The sequence below is a fragment of the Convolutriloba macropyga genome, chromosome 12, assembly GCF_964194025.1.
Source record: "Convolutriloba macropyga chromosome 12, txConMacr16.3, whole genome shotgun sequence".
Lineage (NCBI taxonomy): Eukaryota > Metazoa > Xenacoelomorpha > Acoela > Convolutidae > Convolutriloba > Convolutriloba macropyga.
In genome coordinates, this window is record NC_134479.1 from 49,074,653 (window position 1) to 49,096,995 (window position 22,343).

Sequence of the window (22,343 nt, forward strand, 5' to 3'; positions counted from 1 at the left end):
AAACTCAAAAAATGACAAAAATTTTCAAAAACCTTGAAAAAATTTGAAAATTTGTACAAATTTGCGTTTTTAGCAAGCGGTTGTTCGTCAGAAGCTAGCCACGGAGATGGGGTTGCACCGGGGTGCTGATGGGGGTGGCAACAGTTGGTTGGGGGGGCAACAGCGCGGTTGGGCTTGGGGGAAATAGTGGCGGGGGTGGGGTCAAAAGTGGGGGGGATGTCTTCTACCACTAAGAACCGCTCTTCACACCATAAGTATAAGTCTCCAAAACAGTTTGAGCTAAAACAGAGCTGAAAAGCTCTAAGAGCTCTTAATGCCCGCTGAGCGCTACCCGTTTATCCCGTTTTTGAGGTCGAAAAGTCAAAAGCGTCAGACAAAAAATCGGTCAAGCGAAAAATCGCATAAAAAAAGACCGACAGAACTAATATAATTGCTACAAACTTCGTTTGAGAGCAATAAATAAGCATTATAGATGGTAACTAAGACTTATAGGAACGACGTACAAATAGCGGGCATCTAAAATTGGGCTTTATAGGTTTATCCCGTTTCTATTTCTGACTTCAATTTTTTATACTGACTCTGTTCATTTTTAATTGCTTTGCTGAGCAACTGATGCTCAAAATCACTTTTAGCAGACTGAGAGAAGAGAGAAACTGGCCTAGAGAAGTCAAAAAGATTTCACGCAACATGTTGAAAAAGCGGCAAAATGAGGTAAAGCGAAACATTTTTTTATTCGACGAAGTAAAAAAAACATAGCAGGACAAGCCCTGACGTACAATTCAAAGAAATTTCATTGACTAAACGGAAAAACTAGACCTAGAATGGACTGTGAGTGAATTGAGAAAAGCATTTTTAAAAAAATCAGATACAAAATTAAGAAAAAAAAACAAAATCAATGTCAAAATGCCGCATGTGAACAAAAAAACCACTAGCGAGAAATGAAAATTTAATTTAAATAAAAAGCTAGGCCTAGAATGAGCTGTGAATGGATTGGGAAAACTATTTAGAAAAAACTCCTATCCAAAAAATCGAAAAAAACAGTAAAAATCAAAGTGAAATTGCCGCATGTGAACAAAAAACCACTATCGAGAAAGCGAATTTTTGTCCAAACACCGTTTTCTCGCTCTACTTTAAAATTAGAGCGAAAAATATCACGCCGCAAAACCACTTTTTCGCTCCATTTCCGGTTTCGGCGTGACAAAAATCACTACTCCAATTTGACTTCCAACTTCAAAAAAAAGACAGCGCCTCAATACAATTCAAATTCTTTGAATTGTAAAAAAAATAGGAGCGCTATAATAGCCGGCTGAGAAGATGAGGCGGCTAATAATAATACTGATGCCCATTTTGTTCAAGATTGTAATTTCAATAATCGTCTAGTCTTATGGTTTAAACAAACACTATGATGATGCTCTTGTTCAGAATTTGCTTATTGAGTAAATCTCATTTTTTTATTGTGAAAAACTCTTAATTCTGCTCCTACCATATAAAATTCACTACAGTCAGTTTTCTTTCAATTTAGCCAGAGTTACACACTGAAAAGTTCTAAAAGAAGATCATGTTCAATAAGCCGGCATCAAGCGTCGATTGAATGAACGCGAAACAGGTGAACGACGGCAAAAGAGTTACTAGCCAATAAAAAATACCCAGAACAATACATGCGTAGGCAAGATCTCAACAACCTATGAAATTTTGTGCAGAGCCGTACAAAAAATAAAAGCTGACTAGCATTATTATTTCAATTGAAGAAAAATCGACTAACATCCAACGAAGAACTCCCGAACAACTGTCGATGCAAAAAAAATAAAGACGGGACATAGGCTCGATAAACTTTTATGATGTAAAAATGTCTGAAAAGGAGGTGTCCGAACCCCGCTACAATCAAAGAGTCCAGAACGAAAAGTCAACAAAAAAAGAAATTGAACGAATGTTCTATAAAAAAAACTGTCGAGCAAAAATTTTGAATAAGACACGCATGTTTACAACAATTGACTCAAACTTCGTTCGAGGGGCAACAAAAAACTCTCTCGTGAAATAAAAGAAATGAGTTAAGGCAGGGGACAGCTTAACGCCTCATGGATAATAAATAAAGTCTTGGACGAACAACTTGACAACTTCTTTTTAATAAAAGTACGTCGTTCCTCAAAAACTGTTGCTAGAGAAAAATTTGATACAAGTTGCAAAATACCTAATGGAATGAGCTTTCAAATATTCTGTTATTTTCGATTTCATTTTGTGTTAGACACTATACAAACCTCAAAAAAACTGTTGGTAAAACTTTTTAATCAAACTCAAATATACAACAGGAAAAAATTTAAAAACTGCTAATATACAGCAGGCAAATAATTTGAATTTCAAATGTCGCTAACTGTTTTGCAAGATTTAATCCCCTCTTAGAACTCAAGGTTTTTAAACTCAAAAAAGGTCTACTTAAAATAGTACTGTCGATGCCAAAGAAAACCTATTTCTCGATTCTTCAGACAAATTAACCAATCCTAATTGTTACTGCTGTTTTAAGTCAATCTAAAACATTCTCTAGTCCATCTGAAAAACGTTCGTTCACATTTTCGACATTTAAACATACAGCGACAAACGTCGGACGAAATGTTCTCGAATGACAGGCGGAGCGTAAATTTTTCTTTATGGGTGCAAAACATCAGACGATGATAGTGTCCGCCTCTTGAGTCCAATTCCTTCACTTCGACAAAAGAATTAACCACTCCCCTATCAGGGCCTTCTCATCGTACCTATAGAAATCGGTTTTGTTTGAATAACTAACTTTATTCCGGGGTGAGAGCAATCGAAATCACTCCAAAATCAAGAAGTGCTTAAAAAAGTTACTTGAGAAGGCAAAGATTATTCTAGAAGAAAAGTGCAAAACGGTCAAGCGAAAATTTTGCATAAAAAAGACACCTTTACAATAATTGCTTCTCAGTCGAGAGTAATTAAAAATTATTAAATTGATTAGTTGAAAAAACATAGCCGGCAGATTGCCGGAATAGCTGCGAAAGAATAGACCTGCGTGCCATATAATAGAGATAGAAACAGATACAGATCTAAATTGAAAAAAAATCGACGCTTCTCAAAAAAAGTAGGTAAAAAACATTCAGCGATAAATTAATAAAGCTTGTTAAAATTCATTCCACAGAAGCCTCTTATTAGGGACCTATACTGTACATATGAGTTCCTTTGACCTTAAACAAATTCAAATTAAACTTAAGTTTTAAAGTGCAAAAGTCATTTTATTGAGTGAGGTAAGTCACGTATGATCAAAATCTAATCACGCAAATAACCTAAAAACTTTTGATAAAGCGAGTGAGAAATGACGTCACGCGCGCAAATGCCGTTAGTGAGAGGAAGAAGTCAGTCAGAAAATTTGACTTTCAACTTTGCTGTGTGAACAAATGTAAAACGAAAAAAAAGCGTCAGACGACGAAACAAAAAAAAACCAAGAGCACCGCAATATAGCTTCGCTCAGCTTACAGCTTCGCAGCTATAATAAAATCTCTACAAGCGACAAAAACCAAGCTATATAGACTTCTTGCGCTCGCTCAGATTTGGTGCTGAGAACTTAATGAATGATTATCATATTTTCAAAATTTTTTAAGCCAATCTGAAAACGATTTTTTTATTAGGCGTTAATTCTATAGCAAATGTTACATTTAGGGGCATAGACATATGACTTCAAATTGTTGTAATTGAAGCTAAATTTTGGGGCTGAAACTCTTGCTGCAAAAGTTTGAATAATTAAGCTTGATAATAGGAAATGATTTACTCATATCACGATCTCGACACGTCTAATTAACAAAGGAATTTGAAGTGTTGCGATTTTGCCTTCATTGGCAGGAGAATGTTGATCAACATCCAACCATATTCGGTTTTCATATCATACCTATGAACCACTGCTGGCTGAGTAGTGTCATAACTGGCTCCTTGGTTCTCCAGTCACATGGATACGAGTGAGTAATGTCCTCTTTGTGTACCAACAGACCTCTGTCTGATAGCATGTTGATCACATGAGCGTTCCCTAAACAACGAAGTCGTCCCTTAGATTCCTCGGAACATTTCATTCAGAAATTCTGGTATTTAACTGAAGCTGAGGCAATCAATTCATTAAAAAAACGATTATTTTCTATTACATATTTCTACATTTTTCACATTTTCCTTATTCTAGCGCTAAATTGAACAATATCTCAAAAAGCATGTTCTAATTAATTGGTTTTTCTAATCTCTCCTCTTAATGGAATTAGAATCTATAGACCAGCAATTTAACATAATTATACCAAAAAGGGTGTCTATGTGTCTATATTTTAAGGCGCAATGGAGGGACAGGGGGTGGCTTCAATGACAAAGAGCCAACAGATTAGTAGACATTCATTTTGCTCAATATTTGCAGAACAAATAGAAAACAAGGTAAACAAAAATCTACCAATTTGATCACAATTCAATCTTGATTCAGCTAACCAGATCCCATTGCCAGCTGTCCATCAATTTCTGGCGACTCTTTGCACCTGAAGACACCTCGACTGTCAACAGGAGATTCGAATTGAATAGATCTTTGCTGTGCCAAGTTGAAGTCTTCATTTCCATGAGACGGTGCAATGTGTACAAAACCAGTTCCAACTTCACTTGTCACGAAATCAGCAGCGGACAGTCTCTTCTTTTGTCCTATGAAATGACAGAAAGAAATGTAAAAAATCATCTGATAAATTTCGCGATAAATTTCGCGCCGTTGATTCCCATAACTCTATTGGGATTGAAAGAAAAGAAAATATCAACAAAAATTGATTTTTGTATAAAAACATTTTCAAGTGCGATTTATTTTGATGTCATTTCGTAATTGAACATACTCCTGTCTCTCAGTGAGAGGCTACAGGGTCTAGTATCAATACCAATAAGCATTATAGATAGTAACTAAAACTTATGAGAACAAAGTTCAAGTACCGGGCATCTAAAAATGGGCTTTATGGGTTTATCCCGTTTCTTTTTCTGACTTTGATTTTTTTATACTGATTCTCTTCATTTTCAATTGCTTTGCTGAGCAGCTGCTGTTTAAAAGGACTTTGAGCAGGATGACAGAAGAGTAAAACTAGCCTAGAGAACTCGAACTCTTTTTTAGCCAGAGTTACACACTGAAAAGTTCTAAAAGAAGATCATGTTCAATAAGCCGGCATCAAGCGTCGATTGAATGAACGCGAAACAGGTGAACGACGGCAAAAGAGTTACTAGCCAATAAAAAATACCCAGAACAATACATGCGTAGGCAAGATCTCAACAACCTATGAAATTTTGTGCAGAGCCGTACAAAAAATAAAAGCTGACTAGCATTATTATTTCAATTGAAGAAAAATCGACTAACATCCAACGAAGAACTCCCGAACAACTGTCGATGCAAAAAAAATAAAGACGGGACATAGGCTCGATAAACTTTTATGATGTAAAAATGTCTGAAAAGGAGGTGTCCGAACCCCGCTACAATCAAAGAGTCCAGAACGAAAAGTCAACAAAAAAAGAAATTGAACGAATGTTCTATAAAAAAAACTGTCGAGCAAAAATTTTGAATAAGACACGCATGTTTACAACAATTGACTCAAACTTCGTTCGAGGGGCAACAAAAAACTCTCTCGTGAAATAAAAGAAATGAGTTAAGGCAGGGGACAGCTTAACGCCTCATGGATAATAAATAAAGTCTTGGACGAACAACTTGACAACTTCTTTTTAATAAAAGTACGTCGTTCCTCAAAAACTGTTGCTAGAGAAAAATTTGATACAAGTTGCAAAATACCTAATGGAATGAGCTTTCAAATATTCTGTTATTTTCGATTTCATTTTGTGTTAGACACTATACAAACCTCAAAAAAACTGTTGGTAAAACTTTTTAATCAAACTCAAATATACAACAGGAAAAAATTTAAAAACTGCTAATATACAGCAGGCAAATAATTTGAATTTCAAATGTCGCTAACTGTTTTGCAAGATTTAATCCCCTCTTAGAACTCAAGTTTTTAAACTCAAAAAAGGTCTACTTAAAATAGTACTGTCGATGCCAAAGAAAACCTATTTCTCGATTCTTCAGACAAATTAACCAATCCTAATTGTTACTGCTGTTTTAAGTCAATCTAAAACATTCTCTAGTCCATCTGAAAAACGTTCGTTCACATTTTCGACATTTAAACATACAGCGACAAACGTCGGACGAAATGTTCTCGAATGACAGGCGGAGCGTAAATTTTTCTTTATGGGTGCAAAACATCAGACGATGATAGTGTCCGCCTCTTGAGTCCAATTCCTTCACTTCGACAAAAGAATTAACCACTCCCCTATCAGGGCCTTCTCATCGTACCTATAGAAATCGGTTTTGTTTGAATAACTAACTTTATTCCGGGGTGAGAGCAATCGAAATCACTCCAAAATCAAGAAGTGCTTAAAAAAGTTACTTGAGAAGGCAAAGATTATTCTAGAAGAAAAGTGCAAAACGGTCAAGCGAAAATTTTGCATAAAAAAGACACCTTTACAATAATTGCTTCTCAGTCGAGAGTAATTAAAAATTATTAAATTGATTAGTTGAAAAAACATAGCCGGCAGATTGCCGGAATAGCTGCGAAAGAATAGACCTGCGTGCCATATAATAGAGATAGAAACAGATACAGATCTAAATTGAAAAAAAATCGACGCTTCTCAAAAAAAGTAGGTAAAAAACATTCAGCGATAAATTAATAAAGCTTGTTAAAATTCATTCCACAGAAGCCTCTTATTAGGGACCTATACTGTACATATGAGTTCCTTTGACCTTAAACAAATTCAAATTAAACTTAAGTTTTAAAGTGCAAAAGTCATTTTATTGAGTGAGGTAAGTCACGTATGATCAAAATCTAATCACGCAAATAACCTAAAAACTTTTGATAAAGCGAGTGAGAAATGACGTCACGCGCGCAAATGCCGTTAGTGAGAGGAAGAAGTCAGTCAGAAAATTTGACTTTCAACTTTGCTGTGTGAACAAATGTAAAACGAAAAAAAAGCGTCAGACGACGAAACAAAAAAAAACCAAGAGCACCGCAATATAGCTTCGCTCAGCTTACAGCTTCGCAGCTATAATAAAATCTCTACAAGCGACAAAAACCAAGCTATATAGACTTCTTGCGCTCGCTCAGATTTGGTGCTGAGAACTTAATGAATGATTATCACATTTTCAAAATTTTTTAAGCCAATCTGAAAACGATTTTTTTATTAGGCGTTAATTCTATAGCAAATGTTACATTTAGGGGCATAGACATATGACTTCAAATTGTTGTAATTGAAGCTAAATTTTGGGGCTGAAACTCTTGCTGCAAAAGTTTGAATAATTAAGCTTGATAATAGGAAATGATTTACTCATATCACGATCTCGACACGTCTAATTAACAAAGGAATTTGAAGTGTTGCGATTTTGCCTTCATTGGCAGGAGAATGTTGATCAACATCCAACCATATTCGGTTTTCATATCATACCTATGAACCACTGCTGGCTGAGTAGTGTCATAACTGGCTCCTTGGTTCTCCAGTCACATGGATACGAGTGAGTAATGTCCTCTTTGTGTACCAACAGACCTCTGTCTGATAGCATGTTGATCACATGAGCGTTCCCTAAACAACGAAGTCGTCCCTTAGATTCCTCGGAACATTTCATTCAGAAATTCTGGTATTTAACTGAAGCTGAGGCAATCAATTCATTAAAAAAACGATTATTTTCTATTACATATTTCTACATTTTTCACATTTTCCTTATTCTAGCGCTAAATTGAACAATATCTCAAAAAGCATGTTCTAATTAATTGGTTTTTCTAATCTCTCCTCTTAATGGAATTAGAATCTATAGACCAGCAATTTAACATAATTATACCAAAAAGGGTGTCTATGTGTCTATATTTTAAGGCGCAATGGAGGGACAGGGGGTGGCTTCAATGACAAAGAGCCAACAGATTAGTAGACATTCATTTTGCTCAATATTTGCAGAACAAATAGAAAACAAGGTAAACAAAAATCTACCAATTTGATCACAATTCAATCTTGATTCAGCTAACCAGATCCCATTGCCAGCTGTCCATCAATTTCTGGCGACTCTTTGCACCTGAAGACACCTCGACTGTAAACAGGAGATTCGAATTGAATAGATCTTTGCTGTGCCAAGTTGAAGTCTTCATTTCCATGAGACGGTGCAATGTGTACAAAACCAGTTCCAACTTCACTTGTCACGAAATCAGCAGCGGACAGTCTCTTCTTTTGTCCTATGAAATGACAGAAAGAAATGTAAAAAATCATCTGATAAATTTCGCGATAAATTTCGCGCCGTTGATTCCCATAACTCTATTGGGATTGAAAGAAAAGAAAATATCAACAAAAATTGATTTTTGTATAAAAACATTTTCAAGTGCGATTTATTTTGATGTCATTTCGTAATTGAACATACTCCTGTCTCTCAGTGAGAGGCTACAGGGTCTAGTATCAATACCAATAAGCATTATAGATAGTAACTAAAACTTATGAGAACAAAGTTCAAGTACCGGGCATCTAAAAATGGGCTTTATGGGTTTATCCCGTTTCTTTTTCTGACTTTGATTTTTTTATACTGATTCTCTTCATTTTCAATTGCTTTGCTGAGCAGCTGCTGTTTAAAAGGACTTTGAGCAGGATGACAGAAGAGTAAAACTAGCCTAGAGAACTCGAAAAGATTTCACGCAAAATGTCGAAAAAGCGGCAAAATGGGTAAAGCGAAAAAAGTTCGACGAAGTAAAAAAACATAGCAGGAAAATTCCTGAAATACAATTCAAAGAAGTGAATCAAAAACTTAGAAGTACTCTACCTGACCAGCAGATCACGTGAACAATGCCAGCGAAAACAGAAACAAAATTATCTCCAAAATACTGAGAAAATAGAACAATAAAAAAACTGAACAAAAATATACTCATTGCTAAAACTCTAGAAGCTTTTATCCCTAAGGCAAAATTTGATCTCTTTATTTATACCTATTTCAAAAAAACGTTTAAAACCAATTTTTGCTTCTGAAATCGGTCCACTATTATATCTGCAATAACTGAAAGAAATTCATTGGCCCTTGAAGATCGATTAACTCGAAACTGACCGGAAAATTAAAAGAAAAAAGAAATCAATTGCAAATTTTAATGAAATGTTGCGGAAAATCGTGATATTTTAAATCTTCAGAATTGTTTCTGTGTATCTAGAGGCTATTAGACGCCATCCCGTAACTCAGTTCCAAGCCTTCAAAAATTCATGGGCTCAAAGACCGATAGGCAAAAATTTTTAGAAAAAATTTCAAATTTCAAAAAATAGAAATACTTTCAAATAAAATATAGAACATTCACTTGCCCCTAGCAACTATTTAATAACATACTATCAAACCTTGGAGGAGGTTAGCTGGCTACTGAGGTGAGAAAAACTGACTAAAAGACAAATGTTTTGGAAAACTTAAAAAATTGCAAATTTTATCAAGAAATTTCTAACATTCGAAAGGTTAAATTGTTGAAAACAAATCCATTGAAACTAACAATCATGCAGTAATTTTCATCAGACCGTGGAATAGGTTTTTTGGTACTTGAGAATGGACAAATACGAAAAACTGACAAAAACTTTATGAAAACCTTGAAAAAAAATTGCAAATTTTATCAAAAATGTGCTAAAATTTGAGACATCAAAATGTTGAAAACCAATACGTTGTTACTAGAAACTAAGCACTGCCCTATTATCAAACCTCAAAGAAGATTCCTTGGCCCCTGAAGCTGGAAAAACTCAAAAAATGACAAAAATTTTCAAAAAACTTGAAAAAAATTGCAAAAATTAGTAGCATTTTGCGTGTTTGTGTTTGTAGTACCAAATCATAAAGCTCAGAAAATAGTCATAAAAGATAAATTTGTCTCAAAAAAGGCCTTCTTCAACTTTTAAAAACTTCAAACTAAGACTAATCAAACAAAAAACTCAACAAATCACACAAAAAAACATGAAAAATTGCACCATTTTGAGACCAAAAACTCCTAAAAACGACTTTTTAACCTTTAAATAAGGCAATCCCAGCAGCTGCACCACTCTAAGCACTTGAAGGACTACTAAAGCCCACTTTGGGCCTCTATCCCGTTTTGAAAGATCAAAGTCATTGAAAAATGTGTGCACATATTGAAAAAAAAACAGCGCCCCAATACAATTCAAATTCTTTGAATTGTAAAAAATAGGAGCACTATAATAGCCGGTTGAGAAGATGCGGGCGGCTATTAAACACAGAATTAAAAAATACTTCGAAAAACACTTTTTAAACTCATGAAAGGAACTAATTAATCGGGAAAAGTTGAAAACTGAGAAAACTTGAAGTTACTTCTCTCGGCTAAAGAAGTCAAAGAAGTCACAAGAAAAGTCAAAGATCAATCGAGAAAAGCGCAAAACAATTAAGCAAAAAATTTACATAAAAAAGATACTCAAGATAATTGCTTCTCATTCGACAGCAATTAAAAGGTCCACGTTTGAAAAAATTTTCATTAACCCCTTACAGTGAGAAGATCCAAAACACAACAACATAGCCAGCAGCTTCCCTACGAGTCCTTTAATAGACCACTAGACTTCTGGGTTAGATTCGGACTGTCATTTTTATTAGACACATACGCTCTATAAGGAAAAAAACCATACCAGCTTTTTCAAAATTAATATTCAAAATCAAAAACTCAAGACTCTAATACTCAAGAATTAGGGCAAACACTTTGGCACTATTTGGATGCACACTATTGATCTTTAACTACTAAATGTTCACAAAATTTAAAGTTATTTAACTGATTTCAAAAGTCAATTTTTTGAGTGAGGTAAGTCACGCACTTGACCTAAAAGCAGTAGAAATGACGTCACGCACACAAGTTTTAAAACCGCAAAGCAGTAGAAGTCATTGAAATTGAAAAAAATTAATGATCGCAAGAATCATCGATGGAGACCACGAATTAAAAAACATAGCAGGACAGGTCCTGACGTACAATTCAAGGAATTTTCATTGACTAAACAGAAAACTAGAACTTGAACGGACTATGAATGGATTGAGAAAACCATTTAGAAAAAAATCCGATCTAAAAAATTGAAAAAAAAAGTGAAATTGCCGCATGTGAACAAAAAACCACTAACGAATTTTCGTTTCAAACACAGTTTTCTTACTCTTACTTAATAGAGCGAAAAAAAAATTCACGCCGCAAAACCACTCGCTTTTTCGCTCCATTTCCTGTTTCGGCGTGACCAAAATCACTACTCCAATTTGACTTCAAAATCATTAAAATGTGTGAACAGATCTTAAAAAAAAGACAGCGCTCCAATACAATTCAAATTCTTTGAATTGTAAAAATTCTTTGAATTGTAAAAAACCACGATGTCCTCCAATAAAAGCCGTTTTTGCTTTGCGGCTGTTAAAAAATATCCAAAAACTTGCCGCAACGGAAAACATCAAACCATTACCTTACAATGCGCTGCTTATAGCATCTGACCAAATAACCTATGGTCAACTTTAATCAAAAACCCTTTTGATAAGAAAAAGGAAACAATGTTATATTCAAGGCTCAAAAACTTTGATAACTGACCTTTACGCATTGAACTTATGACTTCCCAGCAAATTCAACACCCTTAAGACTACGGCCAAAAAAGCTAGCTGAGGTCTTCTTGATGCCAAGGTCTTGACATGTTCAAAACACTCCAAAACTAAAACCATTGAAGAAAATGTGATCTCATCTTCCAAACTATTTGAGTTTTAAATAAATAGGTCAAAAATAGATGCACCCAGATATCGCATCCGTCAACAACAGCGCAAGCCCTGGAGCAGGACTCGACTGAACAGTGAAGTCAAACCTTGTGGTTATTAGCAAAAATGGAATTTCAAAGCAAGCAGCGAAAACTATGCCATGTGTACAAATTTGAGAAGTATTTCAATTATTCAAAATTAGAAAGAAGATTGAAAAATGACCTTCAAACCATTAAATTACCATCACAGCAGTTCCGGTGCGACGTGTACTTAGAGACTAGTATACTAAGGCCTGAAGAATTATTCGCGAACAACTTTCGGGGCTCAACTTTATTGTAGCCTGGTTCAACCGGAAGAAGCAATACTAAGGGGCTTCAAATGATGTGCTTAGGCCACTGGTAAGACCCAAATTGAAAGAAGGAAACCAATTTCGCGTTTTTTTTAAAGTGTGAACAAAGACAGAAATTTAGGTTGCCCAAAAAGAAGACGTCAAGAGCCATAAAAGACTCGAAAAATTTGCCCACAAAAAATTAGCATAAAAAGACTACAAAACTGTTTCTGACATCATTTGAGATCAGTTAAAAAAACATTTGGATCTCTTTGTGCGACTGACAATGAAAAAAGAAAAGTACCAAATCGATAACTATCGATTTCTTTTGATGCAGAGCTTTCCCTATTCTAAAAACCTTCCGAAACACGGATGAATAACGACAGGAATTTTATCCACACTAAATTTCGTTCATTACTAGCATCTTCTTTTTACCTGATGAGCTCGTCAAATCCAAAGTATACTCCAAAACTTCCAGCTCTTCGGGTTCAACTTTCGTCAGAACTTGTAATCTTTCACCTAATTTCTCCTCTAATCGTATCAAAGCACTCCTTTCCACCAACATCAGATTTCGTTTACTTTCATCAGACACCAGAATGTAATCCAATTTAGAATTGAAAGCGATGGCCGCATTGGCTGCTAGCGTCCATGGTTGTGTAGTCCAGATTAAAACGTTGATTGCGTTCTCATTTCTCTACAATTATGTTTTCTCTAATTTGTTGAAGTTTTTGTCATGAAACAGCTGGTTTTGACATGGTTTTTTTTTGTTTTTACGGAAGGTACTATCAACGGTATAACGTGAATAAATTCCTTAGCTTTTGATATAGAGTTGATTTCTTTTTGACAGATTGTTTCATTTGATGTTTGAGCACCGCTTTTGTTCAGAGTCCTGAACAGTATTGGTACAAATGTCGGCTCTTTCCCATTATAGCCCCCAAGCTTAGTGATCATATAACACATACCATCCCCTCCCACACAAAACATGGTAAACAAACCGTAATGGGGAACTAGATAATTTCGTGGGGGATATAGAGGAAAAGACCCCAAATTTCTTTAAAACGTTCCCCCACAAAATCCAGTTTTTGCAAATTTGCGTTCAAAATATTTCGGGAATCGGCGAAGTCACCAGCGTGCACATTAAATTTTGGTCTCACCAAAAAGATCGCTCAATGATTCAACTGTAAAGAACTCATTTAAAAAATGGGATGCATTTTGCTGCCCCAGCTATACATTATGTGCTGTTATATAGAACGTTACAACGTTAAAAGGTTATACGCGCTCCAAAGGCGATAAAGTTCTATCTCCTTAAAACAGGGAGCCACAATAGATCCCGAAAAGCATTTTGTAACAAACTTTCTGTTTAGTTTTAAGCTCAAATTAGAGAAAACATATGCTTCACTCTCCCGTTTGCAGGAAGTCTTTCCACCTGTCCGGGTAGTTTATAAGGGGCAGTGCAACATACACAGCTGTGCATTCTAAGTCACGATACTCTATTTCCGAGTCTGCTAATACTGATGAACTCGAGGGAGAATAATGCACCGGTCTCTTGCCTAAAAATAAGAAAATGATTTAAAAATGATCAATCAATCGAATGCTCAAACGCACATGCCTGTCCTTAATTTCTTGATTATTGTAACGAGCAAAATTTGAAACCTCCGCATCACTTCTTGATTATTGTAACGAGCAAAATTTGAAACCTTTGGCATGCGGAGAACTACCTAGCAGGAACAGGCAGCTTAAATCTTTCCATGTCGTTTTTCCCGAAGACACGACAAAACTTGTTGAGAGCACTGAAACTTGGCCGGCTAACATAATATTAAGACGGTATTTTCTAAATGAGGAAGCACGAAACTGGCTGAAGACATTAAATTCTCAGTCTAGCAGCCAGCCCCAGGTGAATTGACTACAACATTGCTTACGCGTAGGAATATGGAATGCACGGTCAATTTGCAATAAAATAGATTCTATTGAGCCTTATTTATTAGCCCATGATATCTCTTTATTCGCTATTACCGAAACATGGATATCCGATTTCACTCAACATTGTGTTGATTTAATAGCCGGCTCTAATTATTCTGTTTTTAATGTTAACCGTACAAGTTGCCGTGGAGGTGGCGTTGCTCTATTATTTAAAAGTAAATTCAAAGGAAAGCTTCTTTTTGAACTTGTGCTACCGTGCTTGGAGTCCCTAGGAGTTGAAATTATTCTCTATCGCCAAAATACTCTCGTTATAGTTGGATACAGACCACCATCAAGTTCGGTCAATCATTTCCTGGAGGAGTTATCCAGTTTACTGTCTGATAATACTACGATGTATTCAAATGTTGTAATTATGGGAGATTTTAATATTGCTTTGAATAAAATTGGACCCCATCAGTTGAAGTTTACGTACTTTATGGAAGAGCATGTTTTAGTATCTACTCACAGTGAAGCAACGACGAGTAAGGGCAATTTACTTGATTTGGTTTTGATGAACAAAGATGTCTCTTTTGACCTGAATATAGATAAAACAATGCCCTCTGACCATTACGCTATTACTTTCAACATGGAAATTGAAAAAGTTACACGCTAGAAGATTCCACTCGAAGGATATGTATGGAAATCAGTAGAACACATTGAGTTCGCTAAAAGCTTTATGCTATTTTTTGACAAAAACATTTCGTTGCAAATGATTCAGAACAACTCTATTGAATTCATTTCGCTGGAGATGGATTCGGAAGAAGTATTTAATTTTGTAAATAAACTTTATGATTGTTTCTACTTAAGTGCTATTTCTGTCAGGAATAAGCTAGTGCGCTTCAAGAGGTTTTGTGCTGTCAAATCGACCTCGATATTTCGATGATGAATGCATTAAAGCAAAACACGTGAAGCGTAAACTTCAGAGAGCCTGCAGAAAAATCCGATCAACTGAGAGTGAGGTCAGATTACAATCACATTTATGCGATTATAGGGAACTTCTGAAGTTGAAGCGAGACAATTATTTATCACAACAGTTGTCTGAAAAGTCTAGCAAGCTGAGATGTCTCAATTTTGACGAATTGTTCAGGAGAAAAATTTATAAGTTACCTAAGAACGAAAATCCAACTAACTTAGCGCACAGATTTTGTAATTTCTTCAGAGAAAAAGTTAGTACTCTTGCAGAACTTTGATAACACAACGCTCGAGATAGAGGCAACTAGCAAATCCAGTTTTTCTTCCTTTATGTTGATTAGTAGTTCGGATTTACGCCTAACGTTGAACAAAATATCGAATTCCACTGCACCTCATGATATCATTCCCACGCACGTCCTTAAAGCTATCATCAATTGCTACGTCGAGTCTTTTACTGACCTCATAAATTCTATTTTGTTAATGGGTGTGTTTCCATCTTCGCTGAAGCAAGGAATAATAATTCCTCTCCATAAAAAGAACGACGAGATTGAAATTGAAAATTATAGACCTGCTACAAATATTAGAACAATGTCTTAAATAGTCGAAAAATGTGTTCTTCAGCAAATGGTTGATTACATCGACTGGAATGGATTGTGCCGCCACTACAGTCTGCTTATCGTCAGCATCATTCAACTGAAACAGCAATAGTTTATTGCCTTGAGAGAGTGACTCAAATTTTGGCAAGAAGGAAGCTAGCTCTTCTGATATCTCTTGATTTGAGATCTGCATTTGATACAGTCAATTTTAATGTGTTACTCAAAATATTACAAAATAAGCTTGGCTTTGATGGATCTGTATTACGATTTTTTGAAAGTTACTTGAAAAGCCGCAATTCGCAAGTCACTGTTGAGAATGAGCTCTCAGATTACTTTTACAATGAAGCTGGAGTTCCACAGGGCTCGATTTCGGGACCAGTGTTGTTCTCTTTTTATTTGACCCCACTTTGAGTTTTTAAATGCAACTGGCGTAATTTATCATATTTATGCAGACGACAGTCAATTTATCTTTGAATTAGATTACAACTTTACGTCCATAAGTTTCATTTTGAAACAAACAATTGATGTTATGTGCAAGTTAAAGTTAATGAATAACAGTAACAAAACTGATCGTATTGTTTTTTGCAATCGCAATTCTAATATTCCGTCTATTGACTCCTCTACTTTACTGGGGATTGAGTTACCATTGAGAAGCTCAATAAACTTGTTAGGTTTTTCTTTAGACTCCAAATTGACTTTTATGAATCAGGTGCACCGCGTCTGTAGGCAGTGTTATATACCACTACGGAAATTCTATTCAATTCGAAAGTTTTTGGGCGAAAAGCAAAGGAAAGAACTTGTATCGTAATTTGTTCTTTCTAGCCTGGATTATTGTAACGTTGTATATCTTCGGTGAAGCAAGAAACTTATTAGTAAACTTCAAAAAATTCAAAATTTGGCTGCAAATTTTGTATTGGGTTATTCACGGAACGTCTCAGCAAAAAATTTACTCAAAAAGTTACACTGGTTACCTATTGAGCAACGGATCCTTTTCAAATTGTTAGCACTCATGTTTAAAGTTGATCGATCGATGGCCCCTATCTATATAGGGAATTTCTTTCAACGGAATACAACTTCTGCTCGACCCTCACGTCAGAAATTGTTTCAAATCCCAAGATGCTCGTCAGATGCCATGAGAAAAAGCTTCATTTTACAAGGTGCTAAAAGTTGGAATGAGCTACCTGATTATATACGAAACGCAAAAACCTTTGAAGAGTTCAAGAAGCTGCTGAAAACACTTTTATTCTGTCAAGCCTTTTGATTATCGACAACCACTTTTGGGTCTGGAAAGAGTGGCTAAACCTCCATCATCATCATCATCATCATCATCATCATCATCATCATCATCAATTTCTTCAGAAATTTTTGTTTTGGCGTCTTCAGTATCTGTTCATACAAAAAACCGCTGAATTGTAAAATTTTCTAAGACAATTGTGCTTTTCTACGCACAACTCTAGTCTTTGGAAGAGAAAGAAATTTCAGCACATTCCAACATTTAATTTATTTTCAAGATAAAGAAAAAACACGTAAACAAGCCTCCGCGTCTACAAGAAACCTAATGCAACAAAATATTACTGAAATGCAAATGTTTTTCAAAACAGAAATTAACACAAAACAACATGAAAATCTTACCTCTATACAGAAGCCCTGCCTTGTAGAACTTAAACAACACCCTCAATTCTTCAATCACAAATTTCGTGTCAAATGTCAAATAAGGTTTCGTCCAATCAGCGTCAATTCCCCACCGTTTGAATCCTTCTCTTTGTGAATCGATACAATTTTCAGCCAGTTTTCGACTCTCGTTTCGAATGTGAATCGGGTCATTCATCAGGTTTTGCTTCTCAATCGACGAAAGCTTCCTGAAAATTAAACTTATGTTAAAAATGAACCCAGAGGACTAACTTGGTTTTTGTCAAAATTCAGCTTTGTCGAGGTCTTCAAAAAATAATCGAGACATATCAATTTCTCTTATTGTATAACGCGAGTGAAACCCTTTCGCTAGAAAAAAGTTGGATAAGCGAAGATCTTTAATAAATACTTATAATTTTTTCATTTAAATTTGCATGCAAACTGTTCAGTCTCCACAATTTCCTATAAATAACATAACACGAAACAAAGACTCCCCAAAAAACTTAAGTATCTTTGCAAAATTAACTTCAGAAATCAGAAAAATTTTTTTGAAGAACAGGCGTTGTAATCTTAACTAACTTGTTAGCAGTTATGCTTTTGAGCACTTTGTGTTCTATTGGCATCCCGTGGCAGTCCCAACCAGGTACAAAACTCACACCACCACCACGCACATTCGTACTTTCACCTGAAAAATGAAGACAAAGAAACATACCATAGTGAAAAAAACCTTAACACTGCCCACAGATTGCCCGACAAAAGACGCATTAAATCGCACTGAGATTGATAAAGGCAAATTTTTGATAAAAGTAAGACAAAGATAGACTATTGAACGAAATGTTTGGAAAAATTTTCCATTTGCGTGCAATTATGGTCACTCAGGTATGGCAAACGCACCAAAAACAGCTATTAAGTTAAATAAAATAAGTTGAACGCTAAATAGCATTAGCTCTGCTGAATTCTGATAATTTAGAAATTGGAAAAACTTGAAAAAAAAACAAAAATGGTATTGCAAATATCTCAATATCTCTTGACAAAATAAAGCCTAACTAGAAACCTGCGCTTTGGCATTGCAAACTATCACCATTTATAGCTACTTTCATTGACCACTAAACATTCTCGGCGGAAATTCAATTAGCAGTTCAGCAGCAACGCAAAATAAATGTAAAAAGATGAACTAAATCAACTGTGATATCGATACAAGAAACAGTTCAGCACTTTAAACTTTAAAACATTCCTAATAAACCTGATCAAACGTCAGCTCTTGCAGAAAATTCGCACAAACATTTTAAAACGTTATGCTTTTACAAAGAAAAACAAACCCACAAACGTCGGGCGAATTGTTCTCGAACGACTGGCGGGGTGGGGGTGGGGGGTCGCAGACTAGAAAGGGGCGTAGACTGGAACAAATTTCATGACGCGAATTTCTAACTAGGGAGGAGACAATCATCTTTCACATTCAATTATATTTTGAAGCAGACTTAGTTTCAGAATGCTCGTAATTGAAATCACTGAGAAAAAAATTCAAGTGTGAAAACGTCACTCGAGAAGTGAAATCAAAAGAATGTTCTAAAAAACAAAGTCTAGATCAAAATTTGCATAAAAAAGACACACTCGTTTGCAAAAATTGCTTCAAACTTTGTTGGAGAGCAATTAATTACTTTAGTATCAATATTATCAAAAACCTCTAATAGTTCACATTGAAACAGTGAGCGACCAGAAAATTTCTGCACTTTTCTATATTTCTGAAGGCCTATAAAAACTGGTATATTATGACAAAATTTAATTCATTTACTATCATATATCCATTTATTCCAGTGAGAAAGGTCTGAGCTTTTCTACAGCAACAGAAGTTTCTCAAGCAAAATTCGTTTAGGAAATTATCAATAACGCCAAACCGAAAACAAACGAAAAGTTTTGAACTCAAGTTTCCGATAATAAATAATAATTTGTTCCAGCGTATTCGCAGCGAAACAGCATTAGGCGACAGCGGCCTGTTCTCAGCTGCCCTTTTTCTTATTATTCCCCACATTTCAGACTGTTCTTTTTATGAGCATCATTGCTCTTTTTTGGTGACGATGGCAACTTTTTTTTGCGTCTGAAATTTTCACGTGGTACCATCATTGCAGCCAACATTGTTCAGGCTATGGTCAAACTGAAGCTATGGTTAAGTAAGAGCTCATCCTTACACACAGCTTCACGGAGGCAGGGGATTGAATTCTCATTCATTGGCGTGTAAATTACACACCTTACCTCTCGGCTATCACGCCACTAATACAACTAAGACTAGTTGATGTAAAACTTAGCACTTGGTCTGTTCTCGAATTTTTCACTCGTTTCTTTTTTAAAAACCAGCAGCATGAAGCCTTTGTGATCGTGGGTTTCATTTGTTTCGTGCAAGTTGAACAATCTAGAAAGACTGAAACGAACTTCCTTAAAAGCTCAAAATCGGTATCAAATCGTCTTGCAAGTTGACAAGAGCAAAGTTAAATGATGCTTAATCAAAGCGTCAAGTCACCCAAGTTTAAATTTGCAACAGCAGCTGTTTCACGCTAAAAATACAAAGTTCATATAAGACAACAGAATCTTTATAAAAACTACTACAACATGCTAGAAATTTTTAATCAAATATGAAGAAAATGATTGTTACAGATGCAGCAAAAATTTGTTCACAAGGCAATTAATCTCACTTCCGCTTAATGTTAAAAACGCCGCCTGATCACATAGTACCGGTTTTAACAAATCTAAGGAAAACTCCTACTCGGAGAATAAAAAATCAAGATAAGGACAATAATAACCCCAGATACCGCTTTTAGGCTATCAAAAATCACCTCATGAATTCACTTCTAAAATGAGTCAAAACGGCTAATAATTGACTCTAGTTGTATAACTTCTCGTATAAAATTAAAAATATATTTATAATAATAATAAATTGTTCTCAAGTATGTATAAACAAACAGCATTGTTCAATGAGATTTACATATACATACTCAAAAGGCCATCAAAAGGCAAAAAAGCCTAGTCGTGTGATGCCTTTGGGAAGCATTTCAAGTTTGTTAGCAAATAGGGGTGGGGGTGGGGGGTTGATATTGGCTTGTTTTTAAGGTTTAAAAAGTCTGAGTGACAGCAAGTACACTTGAGGAAACAGTTGAGTTTTTGTAAAAGGATAAGAAAAAAATTTTAAAAAAATTATGTTTTAGACAATTGCTAAAAAAACTAATAAAAAAGTTCTATGATATCATTTCCTTGTACAACATTTTCAAGAAAAAGTATGGTGGTGTGTATTAATTCCAGATTTGTAGCAACTCTTTATAAAATGAACATATTTTGAGTCGAACTTAAGTATATAATTTAGCAATTTCCTTACTCGCATTCCAATTCTCTTTGTGTTGATACCAGTAAATTGATTGCCAGGTTTTAGTTTCTTACTTGTTGTTCTTTTCTCATCTAACCTGACAAGCTCTGAATCTTCAATAAACCTGTTAAAACTTCATTTTTATGTTCTCGCCTAATTGTTTTGATATTTAATATGACCCATTAAGTGCTAGATGCCTTTACTTACCATTGATTCGGTAGTATCGCACGATGAAGTCTTTCAGTATTTTGTTCACAGCATGGCCCATGTGTAGGTCCCCATTCGCATAAGGAGGTCCATCGTGTAATACTATACTCGCATGTTGAGGTGAGACCGAATGACTGTCGGCATTGAAAAAGGAACCTGAAACAAAAGATAAAAATTGAAATACGTTATCCATTATTAGATTATTATAATACGACGCTTTTACGAATGACAAAAACTTCCGAAATTCAACAATGATTGAATTCTCAAAAAAGCGGAAATCGGAGACAAATAATTTTGACATCGAAACAAAATTGCAGGATTTTTAAAGAAAACACAATGTTAAACTAAAGTGTTTGAACAGGAACCATAGCATAGTATAATGGCCGCCAAATTAGGCAAAAAATTTTCCAATGGTTAACAGAAAACCAACATGAAAAAACATTTTTGAACTAAATTAAGCTAAAAATTTGCCAGGCCATAAATACTGGAACGGTTGGGGGGAGGGTTGCTATAATGGGAAAAGACCTCAGAAACCAACCAATGCCCGACTTTTTGGTACAAATTAATTTATCAAAATTGACGACATAGAATGTATATTAAAATTACACTGACCTCTTTGAATCTCTGTGTCATTTTTTGCCTTATGCCTTAGAGGAATTGTTGCTTTGGGCAAATTACATGTTGCAGACCATTCTGATTTGAGGGCTCTGTTAAATGACGTAAGCAAAATCGACAGCTACTGGGTCTCAATAACACGCGGGTTGACACATTAGAATAGAAAATATGTTTCAGCATCGTTCGTTCATCTCATCTGAAAATTAAATAATCGAATAAGATAAATGAATTATTGCGAATACCAGCAACTTCTAAAAACTAATTAAAATGGCAATTGAATCAACTAAAAATTGAAACGTTTAGATAGTTTTTAATCGCACATTTTTTATTGATAAATGACAACCAAAGGAAAATGATTAAAGTATTTTGAACTCCCCCCCCCCCCCCCCCCCCCCCCTCCTCAATATAGCCCAATATCCGCAGCTTTCCAATTGAAAGTGTTTCATTATCAGCAAACTAGAACTTGATTGCGGATTAAAGTAAAACTATGTAATCTCTTTCGATCGCTGTCGAAATTGAAAACATAACCGACTAACGTCGGGCGAACTGCTCTGAAACGACCGGCGAGCGGTTGGTTTCGGTTGTAGTCAGCTGGGGCTCAGGAATGCTAGCATTAGAGGTGACCGGTGTGTGTGCGTGGGGGGGGGGGGTGTGTGTGTGGGGGGCAAGCGATGGGGTAGGGTTGCGAAGGCTAGATGAGAGTGGTTTCCAATCCACAGGTGGAGGAGGGTGGTCAAGGATTGGAAGTTGTGAGGAGGCAATGGGGGGGGGGGTGATGGCGCGGGGGGGGGGGGGGGGGGGGTGACTGAGCGGGGTCAGATTTTTAAGATTAAGAACCGTGAAATTGTCACCAAAACAGTTCTGGTGAACCGCATTCTTAGAGTATAGTAAGGCGTATGGATCTACGAGAACCTGAAGCCCTCCGAGCGCTGCCTCTTTATCCAGTTTTTGAGGACGAAAAGTCAAAACGTATACCATTAATGCCTTTCCAAT

At 35.7% G+C, this 22,343-nt stretch overlaps 1 protein-coding gene across 1 annotated transcript in view; it reads right to left on the reverse strand.

Moving 5' to 3' along the window:
* The window catches only part of LOC142350526 (isoleucine--tRNA ligase-like), a 32,459-nt gene that overhangs the window by 4,978 nt on the left and 5,138 nt on the right, over nt 1–22,343 (reverse strand). The window contains exons 2-9 of the mRNA XM_075402377.1: nt 21,348–21,471; nt 20,736–20,891; nt 17,756–17,861; nt 17,180–17,406; nt 13,485–13,630; nt 12,516–12,774; nt 4,465–4,668; nt 3,893–4,027 (exon numbers count right to left, since the gene is read on the reverse strand). Of these exons, the coding sequence (XP_075258492.1) occupies nt 3,893–4,027; nt 4,465–4,668; nt 12,516–12,774; nt 13,485–13,630; nt 17,180–17,406; nt 17,756–17,861; nt 20,736–20,891; nt 21,348–21,471 (1,357 nt within the window). The remainder of the gene's footprint in view (nt 1–3,892; nt 4,028–4,464; nt 4,669–12,515; nt 12,775–13,484; nt 13,631–17,179; nt 17,407–17,755; nt 17,862–20,735; nt 20,892–21,347; nt 21,472–22,343) is intronic.